At 39.9% G+C, this 24,388-nt stretch overlaps 1 protein-coding gene across 1 annotated transcript; it reads left to right on the top strand.

Annotated features, from left to right (window-relative positions):
• The first annotated feature begins 2,028 nt into the window (after positions 1 to 2,028).
• fbxo33 (F-box protein 33) lies at positions 2,029 to 19,468 on the top strand. The gene is made up of 6 exons (XM_004082659.5): positions 2,029 to 2,610; positions 5,719 to 5,829; positions 7,902 to 8,062; positions 8,155 to 8,363; positions 11,676 to 11,973; positions 12,133 to 19,468. Exons 1-6 carry the CDS (start codon positions 2,174 to 2,176, stop codon positions 12,396 to 12,398), a joined length of 1,482 nt encoding a protein of 493 aa, XP_004082707.1. The 5' UTR covers positions 2,029 to 2,173; the 3' UTR covers positions 12,399 to 19,468.
• The last annotated feature ends 4,920 nt before the right edge of the window (positions 19,469 to 24,388 follow it).

The following is a 24,388-nucleotide window of genomic DNA, read 5'->3' as shown; positions in this document are numbered from 1 at the left end:
TCATTACCTTACCGTAATGATAAACAACCAGTAAACTTGTTGCTTTATGCTGCTTCATGGTCTTATTCCCCCCCTCCTATTATCACCCTCTTACCCCCCCCTCTCTCTAACCACCCTCTCTCTTCTTCCCTTCTTTCCTTTTCCGTCCGGTCCAACACCAAAGATTTTCAAACATGGTTGAAATTAATAAATTTTGGCCTCAATTACAAAAGGGGTTTATTCAGACATACCTTTGGTTTGTCTGAAGATTAATAACCCCTCTTGTTAAAGTAAAATATGTCCAACACAAGAGGCCGTCAGCTCTCATCTGCCTGCCCAGCTGTTGGATAGGACAAGTTAAAAAATAAAATAAAAATTTAAAAAAATGGCAGCTGAGAAATATGATTGTGCTAAATCTTTTGGTTGCAAATTGTGGGTTTTGGTTCTCAATTTGTGCATTTTGATTCGTGGATTTGGGGTTTTGATTCGCGGTTTTACGGTTTTGTTGCGCAATACTGAATTGACACCATAGGGAAAGTACAAAGACAGAAGAAATTAAGAGAGAAATTTCCAGTTTTACAGTAGGTTGTACTCCTCTTCTTTTTCATCTCAAAATTCTGATAGCTTTTTTAATCATATCAACGATTGGGCTCCCAAAGTGGATGAAAACTTTAAAACATTACGTGAAGCAGAAATTACTATGGAAGAAGCAGAAGCAAAAAAAGCCACGAGAAGTTTAGCTTTAGCGTGATTATCGTTATACACAACTTCCAGATACAGTGCAATAAAATCAAATAAAACATGATTTACACATTTTAATAACACAATTTTCAACCAAAGGTATTTCTCCCTTTAAACAAAAAATAAACTAACCTTGTAACCTTTTCAGTGACACTTAAAACACCAATGTGATAAAAGCAGTCCCTCAGACTTTGATCCAAATGTCCCACAGTCTGGTTCATAATGTTTAAGTTCAGCTTCCATCTCTGTTGTTTGATGGTCAATCGCTTAATTCAAAACTTCAGAACTAATTCATACAACTTTTGTTAGAGAACTGCTTCCAACATCTTACAAAAATCATTACAAAAATCATAGCAATACACAAAAGAGGAAAAATGCAAGTTAAGAAGTCAGTTTTGTAAGTATGCAGAAATCCATTTTAAAATAATCAATCCAGTTTATCCATGCAAGGAACTACTACATATACGTATTGGTTTTCAAGAAAATAATTGTTCTTTCTGCTATAAATATTTAGAAACACTTGATCATCTGTTATTTGAATGTATATATGTTAACCGTTTTTTGGAGAATTTTTTATGTTGGTGCTGTTCAAAGTTTCTTTTTCATATTTTTTATTCAGTTACAAAAAGACATTGCATTATTTCGAGTAGTTTCTGGTGATGATTTATTTGATTTGGCACTTAATACTCTACTACTAATTAATTTCTGGGAACTGTTTCCTTGATAAGAGTAGATTTTTAAAAAAAATTAAACCATTAGTTAAAGAGAGCTGTTTATATTTTAAATCGCTGAAATTTATGAAAAACCAAAATGCCATAAAAATGTCCATTTTCATTGAAGATCACATGTTGAATGACAATCCCTAGTATTGTGGACTACAATTCTAATGTTATTTTATTGTATTTTATTATTTTCTCCATTTTTTCTTTTTGTTATTTTCTATTTATATGAATATCTATTTCATCTTTTGAAGTTCTAAAAAAAATCTGTTAAAAAAACATACTGAAAAAACGATCACATGTTGACTGTCGATTCTTTCCAGAGGCTGAAAATGTTGCCCTCGTGTGGACTACAGTGGTATGGCAAAAATATGGCTCTCCAGGCGAAACCATTTAGGCCATTTTCAATTAAAAAATTAAAAAAAACCATATAAATATTAGGGAATAAATCACACAATTTTGATATTATTGAAAGGAGAAAATGAAAATCGTGCCTCATGCTAAATATTATAAGAAGTCTATGTCAGTTTTTCATTTGGTTCCTCCCCCCCGTAATTTCCGAAAAAATGGAGTGTTCCAATAGTATTGAAGGCTAAACTGAAAAAGGTTTGTTTTCAACCAAGAGAAGGAAGCGTCTCTGAGGTTTGCCGCAGCCCCGTTGACAAAAAAAAAGAACGGGTTGAGCAGTTGTTTTAATAATTGGTATATTTTTGACAATTCTTTCTTAGCTCGCCATGGCTCTGTGTGGGGGTGTCGGAGCCATGGCTTTGCCCAGCGAGCTTATCGTGCACATATTTTCCTTTCTGTCCGACCGAGACAAGCTCCGGGCCTCGGCTGTGTGTTCGCGATGGAGGGAGTGTCTGTTTTACCCCGCGTTGTGGACCGAGCTCAAACTGCGGATAGGCGGGGGGTGTAATGATTCTAGCTCCGAAGAAAGCCAGAAACTGGAATTTCTCATGAGAAAGTTTGGCTCTTTTGTGCGAGAGCTGCAGCTGGAAATCGCTCCGGTGGAAGGCAACCTCAGCTCCTTGAGCAACGACCCGACCTCCACCAGGATGGAGCAGCCTCAAGACGCCGACGGCAACTCGCAGCTGTCGGAGAGATGGAAAAACGCCACATCCACCTACTTGGACCAGATTCTGTGTGTTCTGACAAGCATCCGAAACAATAGGTAAGCTATATATAAAACATATTCGAGTCTTTTGCTTTCATTTTTTTGTATCAATTGTTAGTAACGTCATTTATTTACTTGTTGAATATTTGCTGCGCTGCTAGGCTAGCTACTAACTAGCTAGCATGGTTAGCTAAAAACAAGTCCTAGGATGAGTTATGCAATCTTTAGGGTTTCTACGATGGAGCTACTGTATGTCTTCAGACAGTTACAGGGCCACGTTCTGGTAGGGTTTTTTCCGCCATTGTTTAAGCTGTACGTTCTTCGGTTTTGGGTCAAACGTTTGTTGGAGTTTCTTTTGTTTTTATCTTGTTTCACTGGTGTCCTCACCAGCACAATGCAGCGCTAGTGGCGGCCAGAGAGAAGCCTTTGTCAGCTATGACCTGCTGATATCAGCACTCATAGGTTTTTCTATTTTATTTGTCTATTGTATTTTATTTATAAAATGTTTATTTTGTAGATATATCCACGTATAAAAAGCTCTTATATGTATGTATTGTAGTGTTTCGTTTCTATCTATATTGGAAATTTCCTACTTGATGTAAAACTTCATTCTAATTTTGAATAGGAGAGCCACAAAATTATGTTTTCTGATTCTTCCTATTTAGTATCAATGCTATTTTTCAACACTTTACCTGTTTTCTTAAACAACAGCAGACATCATTTTCTGTATATTATGGAGCTGCTTTCTTCTTATGGAAAGTCTACTTTGTGTTTGTCTTAATGAGAATTTCCTGTCTAGTTCTAGACTTTCTCTGAAGTCTAAAGGGGTTACGGTACTTAAATAGATGTCACCACAAGTCTAAAAACAGACAAAATAACCTTTTTTTTTAAACAAACAACTAAAAGAAAAACTCATTTTTTAAAACCTTTTTTTGTAAACAGATATTTTTGTTTGTTTCCATTTCCTTTTCCCCTCTTCTCTTCTCTTAGCTTCCCTGTTTTGTGACACATCTGTGGTTGTATTTTGACCTTCTCTAACATTCTTCACTTCTCTCTGCACTGCTGTCATTTTTAAAAGGCTATAAAAGGTTTCTGTTCTTTCTAGTCAGATGCTTTCAGTGTTTGTCTTTGTTCTGCCGAGAGAATTCAAACTTTTTTGACAATTCACTTTATTTCAGTTTTCATTTAAAAACCAACATGAGTCTGACAATTTTTCTCATGATTTGTGTCGCATGAAATAGTCTATTCTTAAAGTCCTACTCTGGTAAAAAAATTGTGTTGTTAACATGTTCTTGCAGCATTTTTGTCATGATGTAGGACAAACAAAACAAAAATTGGCTTAAACTTGCATTTCTGAGTATTTATTTATTCAAATCGTCGTGAGTCAGGTGCAAATGCTGTTGGAAAAAGCTTGTAGCAGTAGTAGTGAGGTCATAAATTTCGGGGGGTGGTTCACGAGCTTCTTGCTCCGCTCCATTCTGATGCGTCCATGTGCGTCTTTGTTTTCCTCGTCTGAGCTGGAATCTAGCTCAAGTATTGCTAGCCATTTTTGTTGCACCGGTAATGTTAGGTTGAGGGTAGGGATGAGTATCGTTAAGATTCTATCAATGTTACTTTTTTTTTATTGATACTGCTGGTATCTTATCTGTATTCTTATTGATACTTTTCTGTGTTTTCTGACAAAAAATGGCATAATTAAAGAACCACTGAGAACGCTTTTAAAATTAAAAGATGTCTGCAGTGGCATAGTAGTTGCCTTAAAAATTAACTTATAAATCTGGGCATGTGTTAAGGTACAATTGTTGGAATCTATTATATTTTCTAAATCTTTAATAGAGAGGGTTGGTGTTTCTCTTTTTTATTTTTTATTTGTTTTATTTTTCTCTTGATTTTTGGTGTTTTTGTTTTCAGTTTCAGAAAAGAAGATTGTGCAAAAGTACTTTTATTTCGACTGGTGTCTGTGATTTGATGTACATTTTGTACAATTACTGCATATATATCATATATATATATATATATATATATATATATATATATATATATATATATATATATATATATATATATATATATATTTGCTCAAGTTAGTAAAAAAAAACAATTAAAATCTGTTATGTTATACTCAACGTCTCTGTGCATGCTATAAAGAAATTACCGCTCTTTTTAGTGCCTCGTTGGTTAGAAAGTCGATTCATTTGAACTGCACAGTGTGGGAGCCAGCGAGGAAATGGGAACATTAGACCAAATACTCCCCTTGCTTGTAAAGGAATGGTGCACGTTTCATCTTTGTCTTTGGAGCTGCGTATGATCACTTCCTCTCATTTACATTGGCCATTGTTCTGACATAGTCAAAACTTTGTGTTCAAAAAATACTGTAACCATGATTGAATGTTTTCTGAAGATAAACCTTTATGAAAATGCACTTGATTTTTGTAACTTTAAAAGAATCTATCTGATCAGAACCAGATCACAAAAACCATTTAAAACTATAAAATGAATTAACTCAGGGGTGGGATTATATAAACTCCCTTCTTTCCACTTCTTTTTAAACAATGAATCAAGCTCTACATGACTTAAGTTAAGTCACATTTGATTAATTAAATATAGTGATCATGAAGTGTGTCTTTGTTTTTTTTTAATCTATGAATTTCTTTCTTTTTGTAATGAGTTTGATAAATCTTTTTGAATTCTTTGTTTTCACTACAATGCTTGAAATCAATCAATCAAAGAATACAATTGTTTGTTTGTTTTTTTCCCCGCCGTTCTGCCTGCCTTTACTGCACTGACTTCCGAACATATCAACTTATAGAGCATGGCCTGCTGCTGATGGATCTATTTTGGGTATCAGGACATAAAGTGCTTAAAGACAGCAGTGCAGGAGAGAAAGCACTTAAGCAACATAAAGCATTGTGTTCAGCTAAGACTGTGCTTAACGTTAAAGATGTTCCTCTTTTATACCTATTCAGTTATTTGAAAAACACTAACTTAAGCAGCTCTTTTAATAGTTGGTCATTTTTTGACACAAATATTTTAGGACAAACAAATGTTCTAAGGCTTAACCTCTATAAATGTTTACAATGCATAAATGTCACATATGTTTTCTACCAAGATTGTGGTTTTGTTTTGTTGATAATGAAAAAATTAACATTTTTTTTCCTTTTCTAGACATTTGCAGAACCTCAGTCTATATGGAGACACCTTTGTTCTCCAACAGGAGGGACTGCTGGACAGCTCGAACCTGCATCAGATTCACCTGGGAGACAAAAAGATCAACGAGTAAGGAACCACAAAATCTCCTTTATGCTGCTAACAGCGTTAGGTGTTTTGGGTCATGGGAGGATTTTTAATAAGATTGTTCAAAACCAGCAAATGTAACAAATGTAACTTAGCTTTAATTTTTCTTTTGGAGGACATTGTTTTATTAAAAAGGGTGTTGTTTAAAAAAAATAGCCGATATACAATTCTTCTTTTGTGCTTTAGGATATGAAATTACTTTAAGACCCATTCTAAAGTCTATTGTTTTTCCAAAACTTTTCCGTTTTGTTTCCTCCGTTGTTTCATTTGTGGATTCAGGAAAACTTCAGATTCCACCTGCAACTGTAATTCTCCATTTCACCAGTCTTCAACTCCTGATCCAAAAATCGTTGATTCACCTCATGCAGCCTTTCCTCGCTTTTTTTTAACCTGCTGATCCAAGCCTTACACCGCCTCTCTGATGCTTACAATATCGGCAGTATTTCTACTGATTTCTCTTAAAAGAAAAGCAAATTTGTGGATTGCAGTTTGACAAATTTTATTCCTTTTTTCCTGAACACTGTTTCTTTGATAGAGGACTTAAAAACAGGAGAATCATGCAAGGGTGTGCACACTGTACTCTTCATCCATGTCCAACGTGTTCCCTTTAACCATATGGCGTGTCGGCATGACGATAGCATTAGCCAGTAGAAGCTAAATCGAGTTGGGTTTAAATCGGTTTCGAGGAACTCCCAGAGAAAATAAGTAAGTTCTCTTATCAACAGTCCGAGAACATATTCATTTGTTGTGTTGAGGATTTTGGATAAGGTTTGGTACACAAACTTAAATCACGGAATGTTTGTGGTTCGCCATCTTGCCGGAACCCCTGAACAAAAGAGAGTGCTAAGTGTAGTTAAACACTCTGACATATGTTCTGGAGAACATATTTCATGCCGAGGATGAGGATTCACTGACCGCTTTTTTTATATACATTTGATGGCCCGCAGTCTACCGTCACATCCCAAAGTATTGAGCCCCCCTGGTGTGGGCTCTGAAAATGTTCTGTATGCCTTCATAGTTTCAACTTTAAAAATGTGGATCTGTGTGATGTCAGTTGCTTTGCATGAAGAGATTCGGTGTTACTGTAGCATATCTGAATCCTATATATATATATATATATATATATATATATATATATATATATATATATATATATATATATATATATATATATATATATATATATATATATATATATATATATATAGAAAATGACAACTAACTAAAGATATTATTGTAAAGAAAATAATCAAACTGAATTACTGAAACTAACAGAAATGACCATAATGTATATTTTTTTGGTTTTAAAAATGTCAAATATAAAATAATTGTTTTAGTTCTTGCTGAAAAAATAGATACTGGTAACAGGACTCTCAGAGAGCATGTTAGAACAGTTTACAGCACAACACAAGCCAAAATATACAGCTGATGCTAAGGTGAAAACGGCTAAATTGAGCTAAACACTGGAGTTCTGTTCCCAGAATACACTGCAGTCATTATCTGCCAATCATAAAACCATGCCCCTCATTAAGCAAAAATAAATGGTTTAAAAAAATTATGAACTCAGAAAAAAATGAATTCCCCCGAGATTTGCCAAGAATAATATATGCAACCATTGAGGAAAAGAAAAGTTCAAGCATAGAACATAGAAGTCAATGGCAAAATGCTCACGCTAAGCACCAGCCTCTCTGGTCAGTTGCGGTACTGCAACATTTGTTGTTTCCTTGTTGGCTCCACCCCCCGCCTACTAGAGTTACCACTTGGTTTTTCAAGAACCCGGTGCAGTGATATAGAACATTTGGGCTTTGTGACTGGAACTTCAGAATAGAGTTTTCAGCCGGACCATGGTAGATTTCCATAATTAAAGGAAATTGCCACAGTGTTCTTGCCAGTGTTCTATCTAGAGGTTCCACCGAGGTTTCAAAATTGAGCATTACCTTAAAATTCTGTTCAGGGTTCTCTGTATTGGATTTTGAGTTGAAACATTTGATTTGAATGAACTGTGCTTTAGACATTTGAAGCTAACTGTAACCCGTCTGGTTTCCTCTCAACAGAATTCAGCGTCTGTTCATGGAGTTTCTGTCCAACAGCAGGCAGCTGAGATGGTTGTCCTGTAGTTTCATGCTGAGTCTGGTGACCCCCTGCTCCTTAGCCTGTCTGTCAAATCCTTCTGCCGAGACCCTTCACCACCTCAGTTTATTGGACCATCAGCTGGGTATGTTATTTTGTTTTTGCTTTTTGTAATCTGTTTAGTTACTTAATATACAGTCAAAACATTTTTTTTAACCGTTTCTGCATTCCCATCAGGTCCCCTCATCTCTCCGTCAGAGTTGGATCGCTTCTCCACCCTTCATTCTCTGGCTCTTGATTTCTCAGACTTCAAATCTGAGCTCTGTGATTTGTTGGCTTCACCTCAGAGAACCCCACTCCATCGCCTCTCTCTGCTACTCAACGGTGCTGCCCTGGAGTTCAAAGGATTGGAAGGGACAGCTACTGAAGATGACTGGAAGTCACTGGTAATTTAACAATGTCTAATGTTTTGCTAGATACAGAATATTTGATGTAAATGCCTTTTTGTGAGTCTGTTCAGGTTTTCTTCGATAAACATATAAAAAGTAAATTAAAGCCGTAAACGGCATTGTATGACCCGCAGGCAAAACCCGCCCTCGCCACCCCCATGTAACCTGCCCTCATTGACTGAGCGGCTGCTGCATGCCTCTCACTCCCCTTCTGCCCCAGCCACCCTGGTCAAAGCGGCACATGACAAATTCATATCATCAATCTCATTAGCATCATTTTATACTTTGGATTCCTGGTGGTGACTGTAAACACAAGGGGCCTTGTTGTGCCGTTCGTCAAATCTTTGCCAAACCAAATATTCGAATCAGACCTGTGATATCCATACCGGATCGGTCGAGGCCAAGGTAACAATGACTGCCATCGATGCTGTTCCCTGACAGGGTGCCGGTGGAAATTTGACTACTATTGATCAAAGAAGGAGAGGAGGAAGGTGCGTTCGTATGAAGTGAGAGAAGAGGAAAGTCATGAGTGCTGGACTGAGAGTAGGGACTTTAAATGTTGGAACTATGGCAGGAAAAGGTAGAGAGTTGGTTCACATGATGCAGAGAAGGAAAGTAGACATACAGTGTGTCCAGGAGACCAGGTAGAAAGGTAGCAAGGTGAAAATCTTAGGAACAGGGTCAAAGTTTTTCTATCATGGTTTTCTTAAGGGAGGAGTTTATTATGAGTGTTGTGGAGGTAAAAAGAGTGTCAGAGTGATGAGTCTGAAGATAAAAATTGAAGGTTGATTAAGGTTTTGTATCCAAGAGAAGAACATAGAAGGACAGATGGTGGTTGGTTTATGCAATGCCCAATACGTGGTTGCCGTCATATCGGTTGCTGGCATCTTGGCCAGGGTGGATCCCGCCTTCTCCCAGCAGTAACAGGGACCGCCTCTGGCAACCCTGCGACCCCAGCGAGGTAAGAAAATTGATGGAAGTTTAGAGCAAAATCCTTGCATCGAGCAGCCATATTGGATTTATTGTGAGCAGCAGTATTGTTTCATGCCAAGAACGTGCACTACTGATGCAATATTTGCTTTGAGGATGTTGATAGAGAAGTACAGAGAAGGTCAGGGAGAGAGACACACTGTGTCTTTGTAGATATGAAGTAAGCTTATGTCAGGGTGCCCAGAGAGGAACTATGGTCTTGTATGAGGAAGTCTGCAGTGGCAGAGAAGTATGTTCGAGCAGGGCAGGACATGTATGAGGTTTGTAAGACAGTGGTGAGGTTTGCTGTAGGAGTGACAGAGGAGTTCAAGGTGGAGGTGGGATTACATCAGGGATCAGCTCTGAGCCACTTACTGTGTGCCATGGTGATGGACAGACTGACAGATGAGGTAAGACAGGAGTCACCATGGACTATGATGTTTCTAGATGAAATTGTGATTTGTAGTGAGTGTAGGGAACAGGTGGAGGAGAAGCTAGAGAGGTGGAGGTTTGCCCTGAAAAGTAGAGGAATTAAGTTTAGCTACAGCTAGACAGAGTGTGTGTGAATGAGAGGAACCCAAGTGGAAGAGTGAGGTAACAGGGAGAAGAGGTAAAAAAAAAAAGATGGAGGATTTTAAGTACCTAGAGTAAACAGTTCAGAGTAATGGAGAGTGTAGAGAAGAAGTGAAGAAGCAGGTGCAGACAGGTTGTAATGGGTGGAGAAAAGTATCAGGTGTGATAGAAGAGTTTCAGTTCGGATGAAAGGAAACCTGTTCAAAACTGTGGTGAGACCAGCCATGTTCTGCCTAGAAACTGTCACTAAGGTAAAGGCAGGAAGCAGAGCTGGAGGTAGCAGAGATGAATATGCTAAGGTTCTCTTTGGGAATGACCAGGATGGATTGGATCAAGAATGAGTACATCAGAGGGAGACCATATGTTGGAGGTTTTGGAGATGAAGTCAGAGGCCGGACTGAGATGGTTCAGACATATCCAGAGGAGAGACGGTAAATATATTGGTAGAAGGATCCTGAGTTTAAAGCTGCCAGGAAAGAGGTCTAGAGAAAGACCAAAGAGGTTCGCACCATTGAGTGTCTCGGCGGAAACTCACGGTTAACATTAGTTACTGCATGGCGACGGGGGGGTGGGGGGCATCCAGAAGATTGTGAGCATGTGTGCGTGAGTGCGTGGGTGGGTGGGACAGACCACATTCTGCCCGTCTCCCTCCCCACACACACTAAATGTAACAAATAAAATAACAAAAAGTGGTTTATACAAATTTACACTCTGGTTTTTCGAAGTTATATAACCTCTTTTTGTGATAGTAAAACCTGTCCAACACAAAATATCTTCAGCTCTCATCGATTTCGTCAGTTGTTGGACAGAACAAGTTAGAAAGAGAAAAAGAAAAAAACCATTAGTTCTGCCTCGGCGCAAAGCAAATACATTTGGGGGGTAAAAATAAACAAACAAAAAAATAAAAAAAAAAAAATGGTACAAAAGTGATCCGAACTGAAATTGCCGTACCGAAACGGTTCGGTCCAACTACGTGAACCGTTACACCCCTAGTTGTCATATATTTTCATTTATTTTGAGCTAATGATTAATGTAAGATATTTTCACAATATTCATGTTAAAAAATATGCTTTTGCAAGCTCGCCACACTTTAAAATCTACAAATTCTAATTCCAACATTTTTCGCCTAGTAGCTTTCCAAAGATGCTCAAGAAGTTAAGAGGCGATAGATTTAAATCCCTTGGAGGAATCTGAATCTGAATTTGGAGTTGATTGATTGATTCAGGATGGCAGCCTTTCCTGGAGGTTACAAGTCAACAAAACTTTGGTTGACATTGTAGACTTAAGCTGGTGGCAAGTAAAATTTCGCTTGAACGAAAGTTTTCTTTTCCCGTGTTGTATATAATCAGCAAATTTCATAATTTGCCACCAAATGGCCACAAGGTCGTAGGTCCTGTGGCCATGCTATAATAATTTCAAAATTTCCTTTGGATGTCGCAGACATGTGTTTTGATTTCAGTGATAAACTTCCTATTCATTGTTTTGACGGTTTCTCTCGCTTTGATGTCATAATTTTTTGGGAGCCATCAATCACCACCCCCAAAATCCATTTTCACCAGGTACTTGGTTCGTGCAAATTCTGTTATGTTTTTGAGTATGTGCTGGTAGCCAAATGTTTGCTCAAAGCTGCAGTGAGAAAGAAGTATTGCGAGAAACAATATGGTCCTTGCAGTCTAGGACTGCCGAGGGACATAATAAAAATGGTGGGATTTCTATAGATATTAGTTTCAGAATCTGTATCAAAGAGATTTGCCTGATCTTCTGCAGGTTTGTGTAAGTGCCAACCTGCGAGTGTACATCATGGCTCTGGAGGTGGACAGCTCAGAACTCCTAAGGGTCTTAAAACCAAGCCTTCCCTTGGAGCGTCTTCACCTCGACAGTTACAGCACACTTGTGACTGATGGCACTTTGGAGCTCATCTCCCAGCAGTATAACAAAACGCTGACTCACTTCCTACTGCTAAGGGACGGCCCTGACTTCCCGGACCTCAGCATCAATCGCAACGAAGATCCATTGGTTCTTTTGGCTTGGAGATGTACTCAGCTAGCTGTCCTGGTCATACATGGTGAGTTTAGAGTTTAAAATGAAGTAGAAGTGATATATGTGGATCATTTTGCTCATCTGTACTAAGATTGGACATAGTAGACTTAAAGTAACAAATTTAGAAGATCTTAAACAATGAAAACTAACAACCAACCCTATGAATACATTTTTATGCTTTTAGGTTACATTGTGTGGTCACATAACCTGGTAGCCATTTCAAGGCTGCGAGGCTCCAGTCTGCGTACGCTGACCGTCTCTGAGGAGAGCATCGACTTCGATCCCGACCAGTCCCTGTACATAGAAGGAGATCCTGTACACAACCTGGTCAAGGAGGTTTCACTGGGCCTTGGCCGTGTCTGGCACCCTTGCCTGGATTCCAGCATTGTTTTGTGCGAACCCACGCAACACTTCCATCGGGAGCTGCACGCCTTCAGCACAGGCAGTTAGGCAGCAGGGTTGTGCCCCGGCAGATACCCGCTGAAACTTTGTCAAGACCAGACCAGATCAGCCATGAACACCACCCCCAAGTCAAACGGTCTACAAAATTAAATTTAAATGAACCAAGCTGTTTTTTTTCCGTTTTTTTTTTTTAATTCTTTGTGCTGTTCCTTTTCTTTTTCTTCCAGCACCTGTCTTTTTTTTACTTCAAATCTTTGGACGTTTAGACTAAACCATTAAGGAAAACTCATTATTTCCTTAAAAAAGAAGGAACCCCTGAAATTCTGAGCAGACTAAGAAAAGTGTGGTTGTAAGAACAATATTTTTCCTAGCCTGCTGAGTTATCAGTCATTCCACTACTAGGCCAGTAGGCCCAGCCCAATCACATCTGGTCTGGTCTTGCCCTCCAGTGGTTAGTGCTCCCTCCATCACCTTAAAACCTCCAGACCCTCTGTGTAATGTAATTTTGACATTTACCTTGTTTCTCCTTCCTTCTCATATTTGACCTTTTTATGTCTCTCCTTGCGCTGTGTGTTAGCTAGTTTTAGCTGTGTGGTAGTTTCCTAGCCTGTATGGGCTTTGTATGTATTTAAATGCAAATATCTAATCCTGCTCACAGCTGAAATGGGACAGGCAGGCAGATTGGGGGATTTGACTTGTGAAGAAAAATGGTTTGTGTGTTTAGCCTTTTTTTTTTTTTAATTTTTTTGTGAATGTGTAAATTTACCCATCAACAACTTCCTGGGGAACAAAGCAAAACCTTGCTGGTTTTTCCTTTTTCTCGGAAAGAGCGTCTTGTGCACTTGTTCGCTAGTTCGAGAGCCTTACCCAGCAGGGTAGGAAGCTCTGCTGTTAATCAGCTTTGGTGCAGGTTTCAACAGCTGCCATGTTAGTGCCATGACTCAAACATCTTGTGAAAGAGTGGCATTGCTAAACTTAAAAATAAGAGGTTTTAGTAAGAGGTCTGAGCACCTCATCAATCGAGTTGTGGAGAACGTTGTTACATGCTTCCGGCTCTTAAACTTCCCACCCTGCTTACTTTTTAAGAGCAAACCTTACAACTCAGCTCAGGTGAAAGACTCCAGAGCTCAAAAGGTCAACTGGTGTCAAACAACAAATGTGTTGTAACAAATGTTTTGTATTACAATCTCTAATGAATTGGTTGTGATCTTTAGACCTTTATCAAGCTTAAAGAGTGATCAGTGATGGTGGTTTTACAGCCCTCTTGTTTTATCCACTTTTATATCCACCGGTTATTATCCGAAGATAAATCTATTTAAATGCTATCACTGAGGCATTAGAAGGTCCTCGAGATCAGTAACCTTCTAAGGTTAAGACGGCACATATAGATTCCACACTGTCATTTGTATTTTTGGGTGAGCTCGTGCTGAAACAGCAGATAAGCAGTATTCTTCAGGTGCAGTTCTCTTAAGTTGGCAGGTTTTACAGTCATGCTATCAGTGCTGTAAGCATGAGGACATTTTGAGGGTGAGGGGCTTTTTAAATGGGAAAGTCTGCAGTGAATGTAACTAGACTTGGATTCCTCCATCTGCTTTGTGTTGAAAAATGGAGGGTTGCTGTGTTTTTTTTGCCACAGATGTTTGTGACGTTTCTTGCTGTGGCTGAATGGCCCGGTTCCTAACACAGCCAAGACCTTCTTTTTTGCAAACTGACATGCACAGCACAATGAGCTTTTGTGTCATTTGGCTTGTTTTTGTGTTCGAAGCGGTCACCTCAGGTAGGCTCTTAACATCACTATGACCTGGACAGCGATGGTGATGTTGACTCGGGTGTGCAAAGCAATCAATTTCTTTTATTCCCTTTTAAGTCACAGTTGCCTTGGAAACAGGCCCTACTTTTCCAGATCCTGTAGTTAGTGTTGTTGTTGATGACCTTGTTTTCTCTTGCCATCTGCTAAAACCTTGCTGCCTCCTTTGAGCAGCAGGGAAAACCTAATCATACATATGTTTTCAAAGATTATGGTTGATAAAACATGAGAATGGCAAAATCTAGCTCTGCATTGTGTATTTGTACCTGTGCTGTACATGGAGAACGTGTTACCCTCAAATATTTAGCTGAGGAGAGCACGTATGCCTAGAATGATGAATCCTGTTTGTCGTGGTTGTTCTCGGAGTGCTAACATGTTTAAGGCTTATGGCAAATGACGAAAAGCTTTGTTTGTCTTAGACAATAGCTGACACAGTAACAGAGGACGCTAAGGTGTTTGGACTGCTAAATTGTTTTGACAGTCATTGTCTTCTGAGGATTTATGCAGACAAGTCTTGAACTAAGTTGCTCGTGTAGCAACGAACATCAGGTTTGGCTTTCAGGGTACTTGACAATCTTACAAGTTGTTGGGAATTGTACCCTCAAACCATCGCATTCACCTCAGACATGATGACACCGCGAAGCGTGACGATCCTGTAAAAACTTGTAGTTTACACGACAGATCGTGCAGTTTTGAAACCTTTGTTGTGAAACCATTGTCCTAAAATCACCCAGCACTTTACTAGCTTCCGTGTGAATCTGTTCTAGTCATGGGCCTATGATTACCAAGTGTTTGCTTTAAAGACCTTGATGGTTTTGTCATGATGATCTTTGTTGTTCTTGGTTCATATCTCAGGATAAATGCACTTTGGTACCATCATTTTGTTTTTAAAGGCTCTCTGTTGCTGAATGGAGCGCTGTAAAACACTTGGTAAAAATAGCAACATTTATGCATTCAGACCAAAATATGGTGGAATGTTGTGGGTTTATCCTTTGTTATTGAATGTAATGTTAAACTTGGTATCAGTTAGACATTTCCTTTTTTTTTTAAGTTGACTTTACAAGCTCCGTCTCCCTGTCTGTTTACTGTTTTCTGTTCTGTTTTTTTTTTTAATCTCTTCCACGTGGATGTGAGGTTTTACTGGCCGTGAAGTCAGATGTCGTCTGTGTTGAAATGCTTGTGGCTTTCAGCAGATTTTAACAGGTTGAACAGAGAATGCAGTTTGACTCTGCAATCGAACGCAGAGTCGCTAACCTAAAAAAATCTGTTGTGAAACAAGGTTTCAGTTTCAGAACGGAATGAAGGTCATTCTGACGCACCTTAAATAGTTTATGCTGTGTGCAGGTAGATTTTTTGTTGGGAATGTCACTGTTTGTGATGTGAAAATATTCTGGAACAGTTACTCCATAAAATAGACTCATACTGATCCAAATGATTGCATTCTGTTAGTGACTCCCGCTATATCTCCTGTTGTGTTGTGTCTGACAGCCTCTGGATTCTAAATCTCAACTTTCTGTCATCAGCATTTCGTTTTGTGTACTTTGTTTATTAGTTAGGGAAGTAGTATTTAAGCTATGGTAGCTAAGGTTTCCGTTGTAGTGGTTTTATTCCCCCTTTGCTCATGTTTTTGTGTGTATCCAATAGAAATGTACATATAGGGCGTGTAGATGAAGAAATGATCGGCCCTTTAACCATCGCTCAGTCTGTTCATGCCTAACAGTGTGCGTGTATTTAGGGAATAGAGGGCATTGGCGTTGGACGGTGTAGCCCCATCACCTCTGATGCTGCACAAAGTTGTTTGCTCCCAGGGTGTTGTCAGTTTTCAGATATGAAGAGGTGGATGGAACGTAACAACAGCCTCTCTAGCTCACTTATGAATTTCAGGAGTCACTGGATATTTTGTCCTTCATGGACACATCTTAAGCTGGTAGACCAAGCAAACTGACTGTAACTGACTGCAGTTCTCATCTACTGTCACGCAGTATTGTTGACTCCACATCTCACCTGGCACTTTTGTGCTCTGCTGAAACTCTGCCTACTAATGCAGTTATTTTATGTTACCAATGTTAACGTTTCCATTCTTTGGACCTCATTGCATCAGACCGTTGGTAGTGTTTTTGTGCTTGGGTGAATGCAGACCAAAGTGGACGACGGTTTTGACACTTGTGTTTTATTTTGTGTGTCAAAAAAAAACTCAAGAATGTGTAGTTTAGATGGCATTAATGGCATTAATCTCCATCACAATAAGGGTTTAAGCGACATAATTGCACGTAGGCTATTCGCTTTACCTCTGATTGGCTCTCAGGGTCTACAGTGTTTGTTGCTGAGTCATCAAAGCCAGGCCTGCCAGGTTGAGTGCAGCACATTGATGGGGTTAATCAAAGAGGTCGCTGACATCTTCCTCTATCCCTCTCCTGTCAGTCACCTGTCTCACTGTGAGGAGCAAGTGAATGTAAAAAAAAAAAAAACTGTGGAAGTAGAGGAGCACGTCCCTTGTTAAAAGCCATTTAGGGTTTATTATCACAGATGGAGTTACTCTGTAATAGAAGCTTCCTGACCATGAAAAGACCAGAGTGCCTGATTGTGAAAAGTTCTGTATGGTGGAAAGCACTTGCTCCTGGCCTCTTCATTTGCTGCTAGAAACAGGACATTCCATACGTTCCGGGAGGGGCAGGGCTGGCATTGGCCGTCTGATTAGCCAAATGTTTGGACTTCATATTTCAAGCGTGTGTGAGAATGAACATATGTACCATATATGATTTTTTACTTGGGTCTGTTTTTGGCAGGACGGAGTCACACTGGGGTTTAGCAGCTGGTCTGAGGAGAGGAAAGGTGTGATGTTTGCTCTCTCTGAATGGTCAACCACGTTTCCGCTGCGTCAACTTTCAGGCCACTTTTGAGGCCTTTGTGTGTCCGGTACACAACAAGTCACAAATGTAAATATTCTACTGTGACTTCAATCCAGAGATAGCCACTGCTCTGTGTATCAGTTTAGTTGGTTCAGGAGGTTTGAACCCGCTTTACGGGCAAAGATCAGTGCACGCACAACTCATTCTCACTACCGTGACACAGGAGTTTGAGCAGAACTGAATTAAACAGCAGGTGCTAACAGATGTTTAACTTTGTTATACTGTGTAAATATTGAGAGGCACAGAGCAAGCAGAGCCTTATTTTCAGAGTCCTGGTAGTGGAAATGGTAAAAGAGGGATGTGTATAATATTTTTTTTCTTCAGATATGCTTTCATGGAGTTACGAAAAATAGCATGGCTCCTATGGCCTATGTAACTGAATCCACAGAGCTGGCCTCTAATGAATTCCATCCGATAGATGTAAATGGATGAAGTTCTGTGTCTTGGAATGGGGCCAACGTGAAAAGAACTTAGCTTATGTGTTGACACTTACTAGCCATTAAGTGATCCTTTCACGAGTGTGATGTTTTAGTACCAAAGCAGCTGACTGAGTGAAACCTCTTTCAGTCTCAAACCTAGAACCATCGCTCATTAAACACCACAAGCTTCATTTCCACATTGTTGCCAACTCAGGAGTTTGTCTTCGGGACTCTTTAGATATTTTGTGGAAATAAATAGAAATTAAGGAGGAGAAAGAGGAAAAACAGACTTGTACTAAGGTAGTTCTATGCCCAAACCCTTCTTTAAAAGACTAAACACTTTTTTGGTTTATTACGTCTGAAGGATTCAAGAAGTTGTTTTCAAATCAGAAATTTTTTCCTCCTAATGAGTAGTACCACCAATGTGCTGATATGTTGATAATGTGCATTACTTTGTTATGTAAGCTAGATTTGATCAGTAAAACGAAGTGTGTAAAGCTCTGTGTGACCGGGTGCAGCACAGCCGATGTTTTGACACTGGTGTAGTCATCAAAGGTGGTGTTTGGAGGTAAATCCCAGCAACCGTGGTTTCAGGGAAATGTGTACAGTTGCTGAAAATGCCACTGTTAATGCAACTTGGCCAAATCACACCACTTTCATGGTTGCATAATGAAGATTCATGCGACAGCTGGATATGTCAAAGAACAGATGGATATTGAGAACATTGTTGGATATCTTTATCACAAGGCCTCTTTCTCAAGCCTAAAGGACTTAACATCTTAGCAAACCAGACAGGAAACCCTGCCGTTCAGTCCAGCCTCACAACTATGCAAGAGGGATGTATATGATCAAAATGTTTCTTTTAATTATTATATTTTTACATTTTCTTTCTGTCACATCGTTGAAATGAAGAACTTATGAGAGTACTTGGCCTTATGCCGAGTTGTGAAATTTATTGACATTTCCCTGCGTTTTAGGATCTCTTGAATCTGGACAGCCGGCCCAGTGACAGCAGCAGTGATGGCAGGCTCACTCTTGGTCTCTGTGAGACTGGCTAGGAGGCCCCAGTTTTATTGTGGTACGAATGTTGTGCATTTGTTTAAAATCAGGACAGTTTGCAATAACAGGAGTCTTACTATTGGCCACAAAGGGGCGCAAGCAGTGCTGACAGCGCCTGACTGTGTCTTTAGAAAACCTTTAGAGGAAGAAATATTCAGTATATAAATAGATATATAAAAAAGTTACAGTGCATAGTTCATAGATATCAATAGTGCATCATCATGGAATACTCTAATGCAACACACATCTGGGTTCAGTTTGGAACTATAAACTGTACTTTAAATCACAAGGTTTTTTTGTTTTGTTTTTGTCTCTCAAAGATGGTTTACCATATGTGTTGTTGAGATTCCTGTTCTACTGTTTGCTAATGTGAGTACATAGTTCTGGGTTTTCCCTTCTTTTTGTCAACTACAACCCAGACTTAATGAAAAACATCAGCTGGAGGAAAGCTTAAAGAAAAAAAATATATATATATATAATAAAACATATTCAATTCTTATCCATAGTCACAATTTTACTGGAGAGATTTTGAATTTTGTTCAACAGATTTTCTACAAAATGTTTCCAGAAATATCTGGAGATGATTTAACTCCACAAGGTGGATGGGGATTTGCTTGGACCAAACGAAGCAAAGCTCTAACCTTAAAGAGCCCATCAAGATCTTTTAGTAGAGAGTCTGACATATTTCCAGCTGTTGTTTAGTCTGCAGTGAAAGAGCCCTCTACAGACGAGATTTAACAAACAACTGCTGATCTGTGGGTCTGTTGTTGATAAAAAGGGGACCACTTTGCAAACCTCCATGAAAAATCTCTGACACAATTGGTTGCATATACTCGAAGGGTCAGTCTGCCGAGAATGAATTTGTAGCTATGTTGAATGAAAGCTTTTCTTCTTTTAGTCAGTGAATAAAAAATTGGAAAAATCCATTGTGTTAAGTCTTTCTTTAATCTGTTTTAGCTTTATCCAGGGGCAAGTGAATTTTGACAGGAAACATGCAAAAAGAAATGTTTTGGCTAAGACTGGAAGACTTTTTTTTTTACCTCATCAAAAATGCAAACAGAAAATGTACAAAAAGAAGAACACAGACATGAGAAAATGACAAAAAGAGACACTTGATTAAATAGCAGGACTTGAAAGAAATGAAATGAGGCCTTCAAAAAGAAAAATTCCCAGAGATGTACAGGTTTATAAGGCACCACGTCATGATGACCTAATCACAAGGACATTGGTGTGATTCAGTCTATCTAAACACTGACAAGACCTCTGACATTGGCTTCTCTGTAATGTAGGCCTCCTTTTTTTCTCTCCTAAAGTCGGTTGCAGCAGAAACTTGTAAGAAAAGAACAGGTGACCATAAACTAAAGACTTCAGTGACTTTCAAAAACGGAATCCCATATTAGACATTGAAACGTCAGCTTTTAAACATTTTGGTTTCCATCTGACAAATAAGCTATACAGCAGTAAGCTGTATCAATGACAATTGATAGTTGTGTCACACTTTACACTTTAAGTCATGTAAAGTAAAGAAACAAAATGTCAGTGTCCTCGTGTCCTCTTCTGCAGTTTGAGAGGGTCCTACACAAAGAGTAAAGCAAGGGTGTGCATATTTAGAAATCCAAATCCAGTGATATTTATCACCTGGTATAGGATTTTGTCCATCTGAAGCAACACATGGACTTTACTCTTTCTCTTTCGGCTTTTCCCATCAGGGGTCGCCACAGCGAATCATCCTTTTCCACCTCACTCTATCATGGACATCTTCTACCCTAACATTAGCCAACTTCATGTCCTCTGTTAAGACATCCATGTATCTCCTCTTTGGCCGTCCTCTTGCCCTCCTGCCAGGCAGCTCCATCTCCAACATCCTTCTACCAATATATCCACTATCCCTCCTCTGAACATGTCCAAACCATCTCAGTCTGGCTTCTCTGACTTTGTCGCTAACACAGGCAACATGAGCCGTCCCTCTGATGTACTCGTTCCTTATCCTGTCTAACCTGGTCACTCCTAAGGAGAACCTCAACATCTTCATCTCCGCTACCTCCATCTCAGCCTCTTGTCTCTGTCTCACTGCTACCGTCTCTAACCCATAGAGCAGAGCTGGTCTCACCACTGTCTTGTACACCTTTCCTTTGAGTCTTGCTGGCACTCTTCTGTCACACAACACTCCTGACACTTTCCTCCAACCGCTCCAACCTGCCTGCACTCGCCTCTTCACCTCTTTTCCACACTCCCCATCACACTGAACTGTTGACCCCAAGTACTTAAACTCCTGCACCTTCTTCACCTCAGCCCCCTGTAACCTAACGCTTCTACCTTGATCCCTCTCGTTCAGACACATGTATTCTGTCTTACTACGACTGACCTTCATGCCTCTTCTTTCCAGAGCAAACCTCCACCTCTCTAGCTGTTCCTCCACCTGCTCTCTACTCTCACTGCAAATTACAATGTCATCCGCAAACATCATTGTCCAGGGAGATTCCTGTCTTACCTCATCTGTCAGCCTGTCCATCAGCATAGCAAACAAAAAAGGACTCAAAGCTGATCCTTGGTGTAGTCCCACCTCCACCTTGAACTCCTCTGTCTGCCCTACAGCACATCTCACCACCGTCATACTTCTCTCATACATGTCCTGAACTACTCTGACATACTTCTCTGCCACTCCAGACGACCTCATACAGTACCACAGCTCCTCCCTCGGCACCCTGTCATACGCCTTCTCTAAATCTACGAACACACAATGCAGCTCCTTCTGACCTTCTCTGTACTTTTCCATCAACATTCTCAAAGCAAAAATGGCATCAGTGGTGCTCTTACGGGGCATGAAACCATACTGCTGCTCACAGATCTCCACCTTCTTCCTAAGCCTGGCTTCCACTACTCTTTCCCACAGCTTCATTGTGTGGCTCATCAACTTTATTCCTCTATAGTTGCTGCAGTTCTGCGTGTCACCCTTGTTCTTAAAGATCGGAACCAGAACGCTTCTCCTCCATTCCTCAGGCATCTTCTCACTCTCTAGAATCCTATTGAACAACCTTGTTAGAAATTCCACTGCTGCCTCTCCTAAGCACTTCCATACCTCCACAGGAACGTCATCAGGACCAACGGCCTTTCCGCTCTTCATCCTTTTCAGAGCCTTCCTAACCTCATCCTTTCCAATCTCTGCTACTTCCTGCTCCACAACAACCACATCTTCCTCCCTTCTTTCCCTGTCATTTTCCACGTTCATCAGCTCCTCAAAATACTCCTTCCATCTTTTCTGTACACTCTCCTGGGTTGTTAGCACCTTTCCATCTCTGTCCTTAATCACCCTTATCTGTTGCACGTCCTTCCCATCTCTGTCTCTCTGTCTGGCTAGCCTGTACAAGTCCTTCTCTCCTTCCTTTGTGTCTAACCTGTCATATAGCTCATCGTAAGCTTTCTGTTTGGCCTTTGCCACCTCTCTCTTCACTCTACGCTGCGCTTCCTTGTACTCCTGTCTACCTTCCTCAGTCCTTTCTACATCCCACTTCTTTTTAGCCAACCTCTTCCTCTGGACGCATTCCTGTACTTCCTCATTCCACCACCAAGTCTCTTTACCGTCTTTCCTCTTTCCAGATGACACACCTAGCACCTTCCTACCTGTTTCCCTGATAATCTCTGCTGTAGTTTCCCAGTCATCTGGAAGCTCATCCTGACCACCCAGACCCTGTCTCAACTTCTGCCTAAATTCCTCACAAGTTTCTTCATTCTGTAGCTTCCACCACTTGGTCTTCTTTTCTGTTTTCCCTCTCTTCTTCTTCCTGACCTCCAGGGTCATCTTACACACCACCATGCGGTGCTGTCTGGCTACACTCTCTCCTACCACCACTTTGCAGTCAATAACCTCTCTCAAATGACCTCGTCTACATAGGATGTAGTCCACCTGAGTACTCCTACCTCCACTTCTGTATGTCACTCTATGTTCCTCTCTCTTCTGGAAGTAAGTGTTGACTACAGCCATTTCCATCCTCTTCGCAAAGTCCACCACCATCTGTCCCTCCAGATTCCTTTCCTTCACACCAAACCTGCCCATCACCTCCTCATCACCTCTGTTGCCCTCACCAACATGCCCATTAAAGTCTGCTCCAATAACAACTCTCTCTCCTCTGGGGATACTCTCTATGACCTCATCCAACTCACTCCAGAATCTCTCCTTCACTTCTAACTCACAGCCAACCTGTGGCGCATACCCACTGACTACATTCACCATCACCCCTTCGATTTCTAACTTTAAGCTCATCATCCTGTCTGAGACTCTTTTCACCTCTAGAACACTGTTTACAAACTCCCCCTTCAGAATCACTCCTACCCCGTTTCTCTTCCTATCAACACCATGATAGAACAGTTTGTATCCTCCTCCAATACTACGTGCCTTGCTGCCCTTCCACCTTGTCTCCTGCACACACAGTACATCTACCTTCCTTCTCTCCATCATGTCTGCCAGCTCTCTGCCTTTCCCTGTCATTGTGCCAACGTTAAGAGTCCCTATTCTCAAACCTATGTTCCTGCCTTTTCCCTTCTCTCTCTGGCCACGGGCCCTTCTGCCTCCCCTCTTTCTTCGACCAACAGTAGTCAAATTTCCACCGACACCCTGTAGGTTAACAGCATCGGTGGCGGTCGTTGTTAACCCGGGCCTCGACCGATCCGGTATGTCTAAAGTGTTGTGGATGATTCGCATGGTTATTTTGGCAATTTTTACGCCGGATGCCCTTCCTGACGCAACCCTCTCTATTTATCCGGGCTTGGGACCGGCACAGAGGCAACTGGCTTGCAACCCCTGTGGCTAGATTTAGTCCAACACATGGACTTTACTGTTTGTGGAAATAAATAAACCCCAATTATGTACAGGTATGGTGTTATGGAGGTAAATACGCTTAATTAACAGAAGGAAAGGGCAGCAAACCAGAATTCATTTATTGTACATTAGTTGTTAACCATCCCCTGTACTTTATACTTTTATTGAAATAGTAAAATCAGCTTATGAAACCCATACACAATCAGTGTCCTTGAACTCACCCTAGAACTAACCCACGGATCTGCTACCTTTAACCCTGAAAGAGCCTTTTAGTCACTTTTTTACTGACTAAAACCCAGAAAAAGCCACAAAGCCCCACTTTATTGTTTAGAAAATACACTTTATGTTTTGTAGTAATTAAGCCATTTATTTATAAAAAAAATGTAGCTTTTAATGCCTACAATAGTTAAATTATTAGTTATATTTTTCTGTATAATAAATGTAAATTGCTTTCACTGATGAAAGATGGCAGTACATATGGGTTTCTTCTATATATAAAAAAAAAACCCTGTCTCAAAAAAGTTCCTCCTGGTGCTGCAGATTTACTTAAATTAAGACAAATATATGTAAGAAGAATATTTAAGACAAATGAAATAAGACAGTCTAGTCAAACATTGGCATTTTCTATTATTGTGACTTTGGTGAACCTTCATCCCAAGTAATTTTACTAATATTATCTCAGTTTCCTCTACACATAAATGACAAAATTTAAATAAAGTATTATTTTTAATTATTTATTCAAAGCATTTCCCTTTTCTTTTAAAGCCAAAAAGCTACAACAGAGTGATAAAAGAGCCACATGTGAATCCAGGGCCTCAGGTTGCAGATCCCTGGACTAATTATAACATCAGTGTTTATGGAGGACTCGTTAAAAGTTGTGCAAGCCTGTTTTGTCAATGCATTGCTAACCATATAATGACATAGTCATCAATGTTATGAGTAGGATTATATCATATGTAGGCTACAACTAGGCTTGCCAGTTTTGTAGTTTGACACACTTGTTGGCTAAAATGCAAATATCACCACCT

The sequence above is a fragment of the Oryzias latipes genome, chromosome 22 (genome assembly GCF_053564925.1).
Source record: "Oryzias latipes strain Hd-rR chromosome 22, Olatipes_Hd-rR_3.1".
In the NCBI taxonomy this organism is placed as follows: Eukaryota; Metazoa; Chordata; class Actinopteri; order Beloniformes; family Adrianichthyidae; genus Oryzias; species Oryzias latipes.
This window is presented reverse-complemented; position numbering and strand designations above follow the sequence as displayed.